The 16989-nt window shown below is 46.1% G+C and overlaps 1 protein-coding gene and 1 pseudogene across 1 annotated transcript; both read right to left on the bottom strand.

Annotated features, from left to right (window-relative positions):
* Positions 1-1784: 1784 nt before the first annotated feature.
* Msmb (microseminoprotein beta) lies at positions 1785-10788 on the bottom strand. The gene is made up of 4 exons (XM_048421347.2): positions 10649-10788; positions 7535-7640; positions 5054-5156; positions 1785-2121 (listed from the first exon to the last, which is right to left on the bottom strand). Exons 1-4 carry the CDS (start codon positions 10649-10651, stop codon positions 1992-1994), a joined length of 342 nt encoding a protein of 113 aa, XP_048277304.1. The 5' UTR covers positions 10652-10788; the 3' UTR covers positions 1785-1991.
* Positions 10789-14311: 3523 nt separating this feature from the next.
* On the bottom strand, positions 14312-16334 carry LOC125391763 (ribose-phosphate pyrophosphokinase 1 pseudogene; annotated as a pseudogene).
* Positions 16335-16989: the final 655 nt, after the last annotated feature.

Here is a 16989-nt window from a genome sequence, read left to right as displayed (position 1 = left end):
CCTGACTGCAATTCCAGCGCCTTGTAGGATAGGAGTTCAAGGCCAACTTTCACTACTGAGTTTCGAGAGAGGAGGGAGACTGAGATGTCAAATGATTATTATCAGTATAGCTGTCCTACTGTGCTGAAGAATATTGGCTACTGTTTCTCATACCCAGCTCTACCCTTGCTAACAGGGCAGTCAAATTCTTTTTTTTTCCTAAGTTTTAATTAATTAATTAATTTTGTATACAGTGTTCTTCTGTATGTACACCTGTAGGCCAGAGGAGGGCACCAGATATCATTACAGATGGTTGTGAGCCATCATGTGTTTGAACTCAGGACCTCTGAAAGAGCCAGTGCTCTTAACCTCTGAGCCATCTCTCCAGCCCCAGCAGTCAAATTCTTAAGGACCGAAAAGAAAGAGAGAGAGACAGAGACAGAGACAGAGACAGAGAGAATGATGCATAGCAGGCTGGAGCCAAGGCTAAGTAGAGAGTTAGAGTTGAGTAAGTTTCCTTGTGGTTGAGGGCTGGAGAGACAGTGCAGAGGTTAGAAGCACTTACTGCTTTTGCAGATGGCCCAGTTTTGGTTCCAAGCACCTACATAGCAGCTCACAACCATCCATAACTTCTGTCCCAGGGATCCAGTGCCTTCTGACCTCCAAAGGCACCAAGCATGCACACGGTACACGTGCATATATGCAGGCAAAACAGTCATACAAATAAAATCTCTTTCCTTCAGGGCTGGGGTTTGAATAAGAGTGTCGCTCATAGGCTCATCTATTTACGTGCTTAGGGAGCAGGGAGTGGCACTACTTAGAAGTGCTAGCAGGTGGGCATCCTTGTAGGGGGGGTAGGTGTCGCCTTACTGGAGGAAGTGTGTCACTGCAGGGTGGGCTTTGAGGCTTCGGAAGCCCAAGGCAGACCCAGTGGCTTACCCTTTTTTTCCCCTGCTGCCTGTGGATCTGAATGCAGAAATCTCAGCTCCTTCTGCCTGCATCCCACCAACATGACAATAATGAACTAAACCACTGAAGCTGTAAGTCAGCCCCAATTAAATGCTCTCTTTCGTAAGAGTTGCTGTGGTCATGGTGTCTCTTCACAACAATAGAACCGAAGCTGAGACGGCTGATGGAGAGCTCTGAGGTTAGATGCAGAGGACGGCTGTCTCTATCTCCACTGAAGAAACACTAACAAGTGCTGGGTAAAACATTTTAACTTAGTGGGGGAAAGTGCTACAATGTTTTACACAGTATTGAGAAGATAAACGTCAGAGGCAGTGTTGTCACCCTTTCAAGTCAATTTTAGGTGGGCTGTGCGTGGCACACATAGCTGATCCTAGAGCTAGAACCCACCATCCACAGGAGTCTGGCGTCTGATTCGCTGGCAGCTGGCATGAGGTCTGGAGGGCACCTTCTCAGGCTGTCTCTAACCTGTCCCAACCTTATGCAAACACAGAGGGATGTGGGGACACACCTGAGAGGAGATGCCCAAGTGAGTGGAAGGAAGGATGCACGGGAGTACCAAGGGCAGAGAAGAAGGAGGGTTTCATCATGAACACATGCTTTTTTTTCCATTATAAACCAGCAACAGGAGACAGAAGAACTCAGCATGGCAGAAGTGGTAGAAATGGACATGGGTCCCAGAGGGAAGCATCGTGCTTGTAACCCATTTGAGCCCAGGGAAAAGATTGTAATTTGTAACTGGTGTTGTTGAGTTGATTTTTTGAAAACATGTTTGGTTTTCTTTTTGTCTCCTTTGTGTGTTTGTTTGCTTTATAATATGCATTAAGTTCATACAAACATAATTGGCAAATTTATTTATTTATTTGCATTTTTGAAGACAGGGTTTCTCTGTGTGACCCTCCATAGACCAGGCTGGCCTGAGATCCGCCTGCCTCTGCTTCCGAGCGCTGGGATGATAAACCACCACCACCCAGCCTATAACTGATAAATTTACATCACACAAATATTCAAATGTGGCTCAATGTTTGGGCCCACAGAAAGCACATTTACAATATCCAGACAGGAACAGGACAGGACTTTCCTGGGTTTGTCTTTTCCACTACACTGTAGGTGCAGTTCTCTTGGTGGAAAACTTCCTTACACTTCTCTTTGTCGTAGCCTTTGGGTACACTGGTTCTGTCAATGAGACAAGACAAGACCTGTTAGAAGGGGAAATTCACTTATTCACCCAGCCCTGCTGCTCACACACATTCAGTGCAAGAAGCAAATGACACACACTCAAGCTGCCTAGGGCTACCCTCACCAGATTGAGGGCTTCCTTGAACTGGAAGACCCAGAGTGTAGAATCCGGGCATCTGTACCTGCCTGTGCCATGGAGTCACAGGGACAGTCCCTGACATGGGGGTCTTGCATTCTACTCTACATGTATTGAAAGGCACTGGGAAGGTCTGACAGGCTCCGGGGGTAGGTCTGGGTGATTCTGGGGGCTGCAAAGCTTTTACTAGCCTTGCCCGTCCTTCCTGCCCTCCCTGTTCAGAGAGTGGTCTGCAATAATGGTGCTCCCATTATCCAATAAGCATGGTCCCAGCCTGTGGAGGGCCGGACCACATTCTCCATTGCTTCTAGGAACAAAGGTAGAGATTGACCTCTGTGACCCCAAGGTGTGGCGGTACACGCCTTTAGTCCTGATGCCTGGGCGGCAGAGGCAGATTGACCTCTGTGACCTCAAGGCGTGGTAGTACACACCTTTGGCCCCTATGCCTGGGAAGCAGAGACAGGCAGATCTCTGTGAGTTCAAGGTGATGTAGCACACGCCTTTAATCCCAGCGCAAGTGCTTGGTAACTCTCTACCGCTGCGTCCCTGCCTACTCCCGAGGCATCATCTGGGATAATGGGCAGCGGACCAATCCAAGAGTGACACGTCAGAAGCGAGGACTGTTTCCTTTATAAGGGCTGGGTTCCCCTCATTCTGGGTCTCGCCATGTAAGCTTATGCTCTCCCTCTCAAGACGCATAAAGCTTTACTGCAGAAGAATCCTAAGTGTCCCGCGTCGTTCTTGCGGGCGAGACGGTAGCGCGGGACACCAGCCCCGTGTGATGTCTGGTTAGAAGAGGAGCTCACCCACCCAACAGGAACAGAGAATCATCCCAGTCCAGGGTCGCGGGACCCAGGGAGAAGCCTCTGGAAGCAAACACTCCTGGGAAAACCCACCCGTTGGGGCACACACAATTTAGGAGTTATTGTCCTCAAAGCCCATTTACAGGCTTGGGCTTTAAATTAATTGTCCTTCCAGAACCAGACATGGTGCCATGCAGCACTTGGAGGTAGAGGCAGGAAGATCAGAGTTTAAGACCAGCCTCAGAAACACAGTGAATTTGAGGCCAGCCTAGGTTTCAGGAGCCCTTGTCTCAGAAAGAAATCTAAAGGCTGGAAAAATATATTCAGTGGTTAAAAGTGCTTGCTTCTCCTTCAGAGGATGGGAGTTCGGTTCTCAGCACCCATGTGGGGTGACCCACAAATGCCTATAACTTCAATTCCAAGTGAGTCAACACCTTTTTCTGGCCTTCCTGGGTAATTGCATATATGTGTATATACAGCCACACAGACATCTACACACACACACACACACACATATATATATATGTAATTAATAAAATGAATCTCTTTTCCTTTTGGGGTTTTTTTTGGTAGTCTTTTGTTTGTTCATTTGTTTGTTTGCTTGAGACAGGGTTTCTCTGTGTAGATCAGGCTGGCCTTGAACTCAGAGATTCTCCTGCCTCTGCCTCCCAAATGCTGGAATTAAAGTCATGTACCACTACATCCAGTGAAATGAAATCTTTTTTTTTAAAACAAAAGAATAAAATAAGCTGCCCTACCCAGAGTCTATATAAGCAGCCTTTTCTGTGCCCTCTGTAACAATGTCTCACGTGCCCTCTGTAACCATGTCTCAAGTGCCCTCTGTAACAATGTCTCAGTATTAAGGTCTGGAATTGTATCCTAAAGGAAAAAGACATTCCTCTTCCCCAAGTTATTTTAAAACATTCATGGATCTCAATTTTCTGGTCCCCAGGACATCTAAATTAGTAGCCCTCAGTGGTCCATACATAGAGCAGAAGACATGACATCTTCTCACAGTTGAACAGGGCACTGGACCCTCAACTAAAACCTTCATGGCCCAAACCCATGGGAACATTGCCCTGTGGGTGGAAGTCCCCGCCACATGGAAGTATGCCTTTGACTGTACGGTTCTGGTTTGATGCTTTTTAAGACTAACTGCTGATCACTTGTAGCCTGTGACATTTTGAATACGATTGATCACATACACACGTGTACACCAATAATGTTTATTTTAAGGGCGAGGCTGAAAGAGATGCCTAACTCTCCCAGGGGCATCGGTTTGCCTCAGTTCCTGCTGCTCAAACAGCTGACGGCTCCTTCACCTGTTGGTCCATCTAGACCCCGTGCTGTATTTAGCCTGATGGCTTCAGTAGTCCAGCTCCTCAACTGGGCAGCTCAACTAGGTGCACCTCCAACAGACTCTGCGTCTCTATCTTATTTCTGCTTCCAACCCTTTTTCAACTCTTCCAACTCTGCTGTACTCTCTGTCAGCTTTTATAGCCATTTTGTAATGTATATACATACATGTATACATACACACAGGCACACATATACAAACATATATACATGTATACATACATACATTTACTGTGTGATGTATAAAGTATGACCTTAAAGTTCATTGTAGTAGTTAAAGTTAAAATAAAGGAAAATCTGTTTGCCAGTGACTAGGCATCATGGAAAATTGGGACTGCTTGACAAACTGTAGCCCCCCCCGAAAACCAAACACACACACACAAATAAATGTAATTTTTTGTTAAAAAGAACTCAAGGTATCTTGTGGGTAGATGCAAACATGTCTGCCTATGCTTCTTGCATACACTTACACCACACCCAGCTCACACAGGAGGTAGCAGGATCTCTTGAGCCCTGGAGTTTGATGGCAGGACAACTTAAAAAGACTCTTTCAAAACCAAACATAAAACAAAAGAAAGCAGAACCCTTCTAGAGTGGTGATTTGGGACCCTCAGAATCAGTGGTTGAGACTTACAGGCTGCAGCAGTTGATTTTATCTGGTCCACAGAAACACTTATGACAGTTTTTCACCCAGTAAGAGTTCAGGGGGTGTTTGGTACCATCAGGATCCGCGCAGTCTGAAACGATGCAAATTCCCAGGTCACATAACAGACACAAAGCTTGTAGGGACACTGAGTCAGCCACTGGTGCATGACTGCAAGCAATTGTAAAGGTGACTGGGACAGTGCTTTTGTATTCAAGATGGCTAAAATCTAGCACGCTGCAGCACCTGCCTCTCTGATGATGGCTTTGTTTTTGTTTGTTTGTCTTTTTAGACAAGGTATTGCTATGCAGCCTTAGCTAACCTGGAGATCACTGCTTAGACCAGGTAGTCCTCCAGCTTACATAGATTCAACTGTCCCTGCTGGGATTAAAGGCCTGAGCCACCATGCCCAGCATTCTAATAATGTTTCTTAAGTTAAAATCTTTCTAGATTTTAATTCAGAACAGGTATTAAAAAATAAATAAACCCTTCCTTTGGAATCTAGTATCTCTTAAGAGTGACTGGGGCCCAGTTAGTTTCCTCTGGTTGTCCTGAACAAACCGCTCACTTCTCTGCTACCATTGCTTTTTATCAGTGAGTCTCAAGGCTGGGTACACATGGGAAGCATTGTGGGTAGTTAAAATCCACCCACAGACCGGGGTGTTGCTCAATGGAGAACAGGTATTGCACATGCACAGAGCCCTGGGTTTAATTTCCAACACCAAAATAAACAAACAAGCCCTGATCCCCACCAACGAACAATAAAATCAGCATCTGTGGGTGGAGCCCAGACCTTTTTGTTTACTTCGGGTTTTGTGTGGTTTTGTTTTGGAAGGCGTTGAGGTGCATGCATCTTGTATTTTCAGCTAATATTGAAGTTCCCATTTACCCAAAGATTGTATTGAGCTTTTTTTGAAGATTTATTTTTATTTTATGTGTATGAATGTATGTAAGGCTACTGCATCATATCTTCAAAGACCAGAGGAGGGCACTAGATGTCCTGGAATTAGAATTGCCAGTAGCTGTAAGTGGCCATGTGGTCTTCTATTAGAACAGCCAGTGCTCTTCACCACGAAGCCCTCTCTCGAGGCCCTGCTTTGGACTCTTAACCTTCCTGTCTCTGCCTCTTGGACACAGGGATTACAAGAATGCATCACCATCCTTGCTCTATGTGATGCTGGAATTGATCTCTGTACCCCATACGTACTAGGCAAGCACTCTACCAAGATAACTGCATCCCTAGCCCTCTGCCTTATTTTTAAAAATGTTCAGCCAGGGTGAGAATTTCTGCCTTAGATCCAAGTGATCCATGCTTGAAGGACCACAGCGTTAGCACCCCCGGAGCTGCACTGTACATTAGATTTTCATGCCTGCTCTCAGATCCAGTGAATTAGACTCAGTGGGATAAGAGAGGTAGCTTAATGGTTATCATATTTAGTTGTTACCTGTTTTTTTATAATATATTCTTTTTATTTACTTAAACTTTTTATTTACTGTGCATTGGTGTTTTCCCTGCAAGCATATTTGTGTAAGGATGTTAGATTCACTAGAATTGGAGTTACAGACAGTTGTGAGCCACCCTGTGGGGGCTGAGAATTGAACTCGGGTCCTCTAGAAGAGCAGTCAGTGCTCTTAACCCTCAGCCATCTTTCCAGCCCCGTTATATATAGTTTTAATTGTCAACTTGACACAGCCTCATGTCATCCAAGGAATGCTTTTCAAGTTCTTGCTTGCTTGGGCTTTGCCCCTGACTTCTCTCAACAGTGGACTGTGGTCTAGAAGGGACCTTTCCTCCCATAAATTTCTTCTGATTATAGTGTTTCATCACAGCAGCAGAATGTAACAATATTAAAGTGTTTGTTTGGTGTATCTGAGCATCTCCAGCAACATTCACCCCCCCATACACACACACACACACACACACACACACACACACACACACTGCATTTAAACAAGATTACAGGGATGATCATGTACATTCAAATTCAAATGCTGCTTCTTAACCCTGACTGCATGGGAAAATCAAAGCGTTTTCAATGTGCAACTCCAGCCCCAAAGGTTCTTATTCAGCTGTTCTTAAAATGGGACTTGATTGTGGTGCATTTTGAGCTCATCTTGCTAGAGTTGAGAACAGCCTTCTTACTCTGTTTCTGTGTCCGCCCAAATCCTTCTTCCAGTGTACATCCCAAGGTGTCCCCATCTGCCATAGGTCATAGGTAGGTCATATCCACATTTTGTATCTACCAGGCTTCCCCATCTGCCATATATACTAGATCATATCCACAGGTTGTATCTACTAGACTTTCCCATCTGCCATAGGTCATATCTAGGTTGTATCTACCAGGCTTTTTAATCTGCCATATATACTAGGTCACAACAACATATTGTATCTACCAGGCTTCCCCATCGGCCCTCTAGGTCATATCTACCAGGCTATAATGGCATTTTAATTGCTGGGAAACCAGGACTTACCACCAGGCAGTTGGTCTGGAAGTCCCTTACGTGATTCAATAAAGCACACTGCCTTGCATGCCGTCACCAAGGTGGCAAGGAACAGCAGACTGCCCAGCAGAGCTTTCTGCAATACAGGGAAAGGTTGGAAGTGGAGAATGAGTGATTCTTGAAGGTCATACTTGACTGAGTATCCTATAAGGTCCCTGCTGAACTCTGGCAGAAGGGCAGAGCATGGAGCAACTCCCAGGTACCACTAACTTAGCAGTCAGGGACTAAGACATAAATCAGTCACATAAAAAGAAAAATCTGCTGGGGGTGATGGCACACGCCTCTAATTTCAGTACCTAGGAGGCAGAGGCAAGCAAATCTCTGAGCTCAAGGCCAGCCTGGTCTACAGAGTGAGCACCAGGATAGACAGGACTGACTCCAGTGAGAAACCCTGTCTCAAAAAACCAACCACTTGGGGGAAAAAAAGCAGAGTTGACTGTGAGAGTGTCTGGCTGTGGAGCTGGAAATAGGAAGGAATATGGTGAGAGCCTCATCACTGGCTGGAGCATCAGCTCTGTCCTGGCTTGTTCTCGGTGCCCTGGGGGCTCATGTCCCAGGTGCTCATCCTCCTTGAGCCCTTTGACATGAGAAGAGTCATCTCCACCTCTGGAGTTTCTCCCATGAACCCTTTGCCCTGGTTTTTCCTCTTTCTATAGTTCTCAAATAGTCTTGGGAAAGTGGTTGCTCAATTTTTATGGGGAAGACATAGTCTTACTAAGCTAACTTAAATGTTTCCTTAATAAGATCATAAAGTAAGAACAGAAAGTTATATCATCTTAAGGATAAAAGAGATTTTAGTGTTTACATGACTAAATAAATAAAGCTAAGACTATATCAAATTTAAACATAGCACACGAAATAGTTTCATTATAACAAAGAAAAACAAAGTACAGTATAAAAGTAGCAAGGGCAATAAAGAGAGATCACATGTGCGTGAGCACAAATACACACATACAAACACAGATGCAAAAACAGAGCAATACAGAGTCATCAAGGCATACAAAAATATCAATAAAGAAACATCACATACACACACACATACACACATGCAAACACACGCACACACACACAAACATGAAAGCAGAGAAAGGATCAATAAACACCTGGGAAATTCAACTACCCAAAGCAAAAGAAATGTGAATGTAGATGAAGGAGGATGGAGTGATCATGCCCTTTAGAATCTGCAGAGGGAAACAGGCCCACAGGGGAAGCGATGAGCACAAGGGTCGTTCCCATGGAAACAGGGTCTATGGAGCAATTGGAAGTGTAACCACTCGCATTTACCTCTAACAGGACCCTGAGAACAGCACAGAGGTGAAGACAGACCTAAAAGGCAGCTCAGCTCACTGCAATGTGAAAATGGAAAACCATATGACACCCAAGCAAAGACTTGACTGAGAACACAGTGGCTCGCAATAAAAGCAACAAAACTCAAACAAAGCAGGAGGACCTGAGAAAGCGGGGAGACAAAAGCAGGGCAAGGACCCTCTATGCACTGTGGGGTGCAACCCTGCAGGCTGCACAACACAACAAACAGCCTGGGTGCTCTGACTACTGCAACACAGAGAGAGCTGCAGCCTGGGCTGACCTGGAGCTCACTATGTAGCCCAGGCTAGCTTTGAGCTCAGGGCAGTCCTCTTGCCCCAGCCTCTCAAGTGCTGGGATAACAGGCTTGAGCCACCACACCCGGCTAAGAAGGCATTCTGCTGTGGCTTGTGACACCTTTCTTTGGTCTCTTCCTTTTTCCTTCCTCAGTGACATCCATCCAGCGTAAAACTACAAAGAATACATAAATCTTCCCAAAAGAAGGAAGGAATGAAAGAGGAAAGAAAATGAAACCAAAACAATCACCAAAAAATATTGCTCAATATATTTAACACACCGACAATTATAATTTACTTTTTTTCTTTTTTTTTTTTTTTTTTCAGTCTTTAGCTCACAGTCAATTCCGCCTGTTGATAGGGTTTCGGTGCCCTTAGACAGGAAGCCTACTTTTCCATGCTAAGGTGATCATGGAAGTTTAGAGTCTTGTTTTACTGAGTCACAGTAAGGGAACGGAGGAGTCAGACCTGCTCCCAAGGCTTACGGATTGTGCAAGACACCAGAGACTTCTGCAGGACACACAGGAATGGTGGACGGACCTCAGGCTCACGTGCTCTCCTTTCCTCCCTCCCCTCCACTCTCTCCCTCTCCCCGCTCTGTGTCTGTGTCTCTGGCAGGGTGTAGATTCAGATTAAGTTCACTGACAGCAGACAGGACTATTGTGTCCTCTGCTCTCCCATGTGAGCCCCAGAGGAAGTGATCCACGCTTGGCTGCTCACTACTGCTTTCAGGGAGACTGTGATGAAGAGCAAGCTTGAAAATTCTGCTTCCGTGGTCTTCAGGCTTATGATCAAAGCTCCCAGGTAGGTGATGCTGAGATCCCAGTCTGAGGACCTCCGCTGAGTAGGGAGGCTCCCAAGGCGCCTCTCTCCCCTGTATTCTGCTCTGTCCGCCTCCCTTGCTGCAGACAGTAGCCATGTGCCCCTGATGCGTGAGGGCAGGAGAGTAAAGGAAACTAGTTCTTGCTGGGGCTTCTAGGTGGTGTGGCTTTGTGACCAGCTTGGGTGAAGCAGATTGGCAGTGTCCCCTGAATTGTGTCCCCTATGTTAAGTATTTGTTCCTGGAAAGGAGGGCCTTGCTCTCCATAACCAAGGGTCAGGGTCTTCAGACTCTTAGTCAAGAAAGGGTACCGACAGTTCTGCAGGTACCAGAGTTGATTCCCAGGCCTCATGGGAGGAGGTTGGGAGAAGGGGTCTGACTGCAGACAGGGAGGGCACCATCCACCGTTATTATACCCCTCCAGCTCTGTCTGAGGAGGGGTCCATAGAGAACATTTCTCCTGAGGTGGGGCAAGGGTCCCTTCCTGAGGGCCTCTCCACCCTCATGTGGCTGTCTTCCCCAGCTCCTGTTTCCTTCCTCTTATCCTCCTGTGGGAAGCCCCAGTCATTCCCTAATATTGGCTCGTAGAAAAGACACTGTAAGGAAAGACCCACTTCCAACTAAAGACAGAAAGAAGTCCTGTGTATGAGGTCTGTCACCCACCATTGTGAGAAGCAGGACTCCTGACAGGCAGGCACCTCCAGCGAAGCCTCAGCAAGAGCGAGTGCTGGTTCCCTATTTATGAAGGTGAGAGTGGCCACGCCTGCATCTTCTGGGAAAGACTTCATTCCAAGAACACAGTAAATATTTACAGAGGGTTGAGCGGGAAGTTATTATTTCAGTTGATTCAAGTTTTTCATCTGTTAAGCCTCTACCCTAAGGTGTTCACCATTTCCTCACCCTTGGCAAGCAGTTGGTCTTGGTGTGAGAGCAGAGAGGGAAAGAACTTTCCTTGGAAGCCTTCATCCTGTGCTGGCAGATCGCTAGACACACTCCATGCCCTTTGCTGGTTTGTGGACAAAGAAATGCGATTCACAGCAGCCAAGTGCCGAGGCTGTGTTTGGGAAGGCATCAGATTAGCCCAGTAGGTCAACCTGGCTGGCTAGGGAGCTGAGGTCCAGGAGAAGAGGGTCCAGCATGGGAAAGCACAGTGCATGAGCCATCTTCCCTCCAGCCTAGGTTTCTTTTGATAGGTCACATGCTTACATCTCTCAAACAGCCAACATCCTCCTAGATGTTTAGTCTTTGGTCTGCTTCCTCAAGTGAGCCCTCCTCCTTGTTCAATAGTAATCTGTGTGGGAAGCAGTAAGGAGTTCCTGTGAGCAATGAAAACCTGAAGTGCCTTAGAGTCCAGCCATCCCACCCTGAGGACATCTGTGCTCCAGCCTCTTTATAGCTCTGGTCACAGCTGCCCTGCCTGGTGATGAAGAGCAAACATCACCACCCCGTGTCCAGAGCTGATGAATACATAAGGAAATAGGCGGCCAGAAAAGGGTCAACTTGGGACAGTGATGGAGCTCAGTTTGGGGAGTGTTTGTCTAGCTTGTGAAGCCCTCAGTCTGATCCCCAGTACCATATAAAACCAGGCAAAGGATAAGGCGGGAAGGTATCCTTGCCAGTGAAGTGCTTGGCTGCAGCCCTGAGGACCTAACCTAAAAAGGCTATTCACAGCATCAATGATGCTGAAACCGGTGGGTTCCTGGGATGATGGGCAGCAAACCCAGGCAAGTTCTGGTGAGTTTTGGACTAGCGGCCAGTCCTGTCTCAAAAGCTAATGTGTATGGTGTCTGAAGAACAAGTGAGGTTGTTCTGCCTCCTCTTATACAGCATGTTCCTCCAAATGGAAGCATTGCCCTAAGGAAGGAGATGGGAGGTTCATGAGACTCAGAAAGTAAACAAACTTCAACCTGCCCAGGAAGCTGAAACCATAAGACTCACCAGGATCCCTCCTGACAAGTATAGGAGCTGTTAACAACTGTTGCTGGAGACTCTCATGAACCGCCTGTTGATCTGCCAGTAAGCTGTGCAAAGAGATTCAGTGCTGCAGTTGGAGTTGCACCCCTGCTTGTAGGGCTTTCAGCTAATGTGCTGCCTTTGTGTCATCCCTACTTCTGTATGTAACCCCTCATCCATTCACATGGAGCTAGCTACTAAACGCCAGGCTTCACCATGGTTGTCTTTGATGAAACTGTTAATTTGGTTTGTACTTCACTCCTTATGTGGAGTGAATAGTTGTGTGTTCATGTCTCCCTAGGAATAGTGTCACCAACATCTCCACATTCATGCCTCTCTCTCTCTCTCTGTCTGTCTCTGTTTCTGTCTCTATCTCCCTCCCCCCCCCCGCCTCACACACACACACATACACACACGCAAACTCACACAGTTGACATGGTGGTGCGTACTTGTGATCCCAACACTGAAGAGGTGAAGGCAGGAAGACGAATCATTTCAGTAATCGAAACACGTTGACGCTCTCATGGTTCCCCGTTAGTACATACCATTTTAAGATTTTCCTCTCCTAATAGCCTTACACAGGGAAACCAGATTTCAGCTTGTGATTAGGGGTAACAACACATCAACATTCTATGTATCGTATAGCAACCTCTTCCTTTAGAAGATGCCACCTTCTCAGATGCACACCTACAGAATTGCTGCTGGCTAGATTCATGCAGAGGCTGTGGCAGATGTGGAGTCAAATCCAAATCCTTCCTTAAAGAGTTGTGGGAACCTGAGGTAATCTCTTAACATCTTTGACTCTTTGTTTACTTATTAATGATTACGGAGAGAATGATTCTCCACCTCCAAGGACTGACATGCAAGATAAGGGGGAATGTGTCTAACTCTTTTAGCTCAGCGCCTGATAAATGGTTGTAGGGAAGGGCACACTTTTACTATTGCTATCTTACTGTTTTTATCTGGGCCTAATAATTAAATAGACCCAAGATAAATAGTAGAAGTAAATTACACATATATTTACTTTAAAAAAAAAGTTTTACATGGTTCAGGATCACACGGAAGAGTCAAAGAAGCAAGGTTTAAATAAACAGTGACTTAGAGAAAGAATCTTTGAAAATGCATCAAGGCTGAGGCATGGGAGGGCTAATTCTGTAGAGCCGCAATGAGGGCCACAAGGGTTAGCGTAACAAGTTTATTTATATAAATTTCTCTCTGTTCAGAGTTCCCACCCTCACTGGTAAGATTGTTGATGTTCTCCAGTGTGGAGGATATAGAAGAGAAAAGCCTCAGTTGCTGTTCTCTTGCTGTGCTGAGACACCACGACCAAGGCAACCTATAGACAACAGTGTTTGTTAGAAGCTTACAACTGCAGAGGATGAGTTTATGACCATCATGGCAGGGAGTATGGCAGTAGGGAGGAAGGTGTGATGCTGGAGCAATAGCTAAGAGGGTAAATCTTTGTCCATAGGCACAAGGGAGAGAAGGAGCGAACTAAGAATGGCATACATCCTCCAAAAAGGCCACACCTCCTAGCCCTTCCCAAACAGTTCCAAGTGGTCAAACATGCAAGCCTGTGGGGGCCATTCTCATTCAGCCCCACAGTCATGGTGCTTAGCAACAGCAGTAGAAGAGTAACTTAAGACACAGTGATTGCAGAAGGATTACCAGTGCCCTCCACTTTTTGGGTGTCAGGGAGCAAAGATAGAGCCTCCTTCACACATGCTAGGCAAGTCCTATACCATTTGCCCCAAATATAACTTGCTATTTTAAAATTTTACTTTGGTGGGGCTGGAGAGATGGCTCAGTGATTAAGAGTTTTGCCTGCTCTTCCAAAGATCCTGAGTTCAATTCCCAGCAACTATATGGTGGCTCACATCCATCTGTAATGAGACTTGATACCCTCTTCTGGCTTGCACAGTATACATAATAAATAAATATTTTTAAAATTTTTTACTTCGGTTCAAAATAATCCCTCTTCTAAAATGGCATATTACTATAGTTTGAGTTCTGGTGGAAGTTCCACCTGAACCCCTGGCACTCATATACCCAAAGAGTCTAGGATTATTAGGTGGAAGTCCACCTCTCTCTCTCCCCAGACCCTGCCCTTCAGAAAGCCCTCCAAACAGTGGCCTTTCCCCTCAGAAAGCCAGCCAAGAGTTAACTCCTCCCCAGGGCTGCTCAAGACCACACCTATAAGCTACTTAAGACCATTTGTCACGTGATTCCTCTCCTGCCCTCCTGAGGGTCATCCAGAAGTTCTTTGCTCTTTCCGTTAGACCTGGATTTATTAACTCAGTTTGATTGACTTATTACATCAGCAGCGGTGGATAGCCAATAACTGGTTTCTGTCCTCCTACCAGGTCCCACAGCTGTTTAGCCCCAAAGAAATCACACAGAGGTCTATATTTTATAAACTGATTGGCCCATTAGCTCAGGCTTCTTATTAACTCTTATAACTTTATTAGCCCATTATTCTAGTATATGTTAGCCACATGGCTCAGTAACTTTTTCAGCGGGGCAGGTCACATCTTCCTTCTTCACTGTCTGGACAGGACTGCAGAGGGAGCTCTGAAGTTATTCTTTTATAAAGAAAAACGGCTGAATGAGTAGGAGAAAGACTCTCCATTGTGGGTTCCCCTGATGGCTTCTGTAAGGATCATGGAGATGTCAGTCAGCTGTATTTTGGAGCAGTATTTCATCTTCTCCTCCTGAGGAAGACTATGGCTGCTTCAAAGCATGTATTTGTTGATGCAAGAAATGGCTGGGCCAGAAAAGATTGCATGAGTCAGGATGGCATACACTCTCGTGGCTGAGAGAAGCTTGTCAGCAGTATGACAGATTGTACCACAGCGTCAGCCATGTCATCCACAAGTATAGCCACCCGATCCTTCACACCTCCCACTAGCACTTCATTGGCCTTCTCCCGTTCCTTGTGAATCAAGGCAAAATCCACATCCAATCGGTCTGCAAGGGAGGTCGCTCACTTGGCTCCACCAGCATCAGGTGAGACAATAGTACAGTTTCTCCACTCAGATATATTCTCCCTTATCCACTTGAGGACAGCTGGCTCTGCATAGAAATTGTCCGCTGGTCTATCAGAAAAGCCCTGAATTTGAGGTGCATGTAGATCCATGGGGATAATATGATTCACTCCTGCGACAGAGGATTTGAAACAAGCTCAGCTGAGACGGGAGCCTGGCTCTTATCCTTCTTATCCTGGCAGGCATAAGGGAAACTTGGAATGACTGCAGTAACCAGGCTGGCTGAAGCAATCTTGCAAGCATTAATCCTAATCAGAAGCTTCATTAGATTGTCATTTGTCTCACCACACCCACTCTGAACAATGTAGACATCCTTCTCCACATGCACTTTCTCCAATTTCCACACAGGTCTCCTGGGTTGCTGAATTTCTTAATCACCACCTTGCCTAGCTCCAGGCCCAGGCGGTCACCAGTTTTCTGGGATAAGTTCTGGTGGGAATTCCCACCGAAGATTTTGATATTTGGCATCTTAGGCAACTACACAATGTGTTCTTCACTCAGTGGTCACCCCTGCAGCAGAGACCGGACCTGAAGTCAGCCGGTAGCATGAACACCTACAGTCCCTCGTTGTTGCTCCACCATCTTACAGTCCCGCCCAGGGCGTGGCTCTCAAGCCCTTTATTCTTATATGCCAATTAGCTCAGGCATTTTGACATCGTGATGGAAAGCTAACTCTCACACATGCTCTGGAGCTGGAGTTATGGATGGTTGGGAAACGCTATGTCCCACACTTCTTCATCATCTTATTTTGTAATGACTGATACCATCAAGCCACAGGAGCTGGCTACATTTGCCCTCCCAGGGGGTTGGATGGCCAAAGCCTCTTCTAGAAGACTGTGGGGAGGGCTAGCAGTAGCCTCCTCACTTCTGTCTCTCTGCTGTGGTCTCTGCCTTCACACACATACGAGACCACCTGTCTGGCTTCACACTTCCCGTTGTGAGGCTGGAACTGGGTTTGGAGAAGAGAATAAGTGCCAAGCAGCGGTGGCTGTTCCTAGGTGGTTGATCTCACTACAAGGAACAGAGCTGTCCGTTGGTATTCTTGGGAAATTGGCTCCGTGCTCCGTGTGAAAACCAAAATCCATGGATTTTCAAGTCATCTATATACAATGACATAGTATTTGCAGATAATTTAAGTAAATCTTTAGTCCCAGTTTGTTTTCTTTTATTGAGACAAATGCCATAACCAAAAGCAATTTGTGGAAGGAAAGGGTTTGTTTATCTTAGAATTCCAGGTCCTTGAGGGGAGTCAGGGCAAGCACTCAATCAGGAACTTGAAGGCAGGAACTGGCCATGGGGCGCACCGATCACAGGCTTGCTGCCTAGTTTTTCCTCAGCCAGTTTACTCCTTCGCTCTCTCCCTCCTCTGTCCTTCCCTCCCTCCCTCTCTTCTTCCTCCTTCCTCCCTCCCTCCCTCTTCTTCCTTCCTCCCAGTCCTTTTCCTTTTGTTTGTTTGTTTGTTTGTTTGTGAGACAGGGCCTCACTATGTAGCCTTGGCTGTTATGGAGCTCACCATGTCGATCAGGCTGGGATGAGTTCCTAGCACCTCCATGGTGGCTCACAATCATGCATAACTCCAGTTCCAGGTGATCAGATGCCCTTTTCTGATCTTCAGAGGCATCAAACATGCACGTGTGTATGAACACAACATGCAAGCAAACACTCATGCACATAAAAGTAAATTAATCAAAAACTGTATTTGACAAGGATTCTATTCTGGTTCTTCATGCTGGCGTTTGTGCTGACACACAGCATGAGCTTCAGTATTCCGGTCACATATTTTAGTGGCTACACTGGAACAGCATGGGGGATTCTCTTCAGTCACTGTGTGGCCAAGGATTCCTGTTCCGTGCCGGGACTGGAGTGAGGGGTGCAGAGTTCTGGACTGTGATAGACTTCCCCTTCCCCAGATCCCAGCACTATCTATCATTTGCACCAATGAATGGAGTAGACTTTATTCTAAGGTTACAGAGTTTGTTCTCTGGCTTAATAGCACTTTGTGTTCTG

Source organism: Myodes glareolus, chromosome 5 (assembly GCF_982192425.1).
Source record: "Myodes glareolus chromosome 5, mMyoGla1.1, whole genome shotgun sequence".
Lineage (NCBI taxonomy): Eukaryota > Metazoa > Chordata > Mammalia > Rodentia > Cricetidae > Myodes > Myodes glareolus.
The sequence above is the reverse complement of the archived record's forward strand: the minus strand, read 5'-3'. Positions and strand labels throughout refer to the sequence as shown.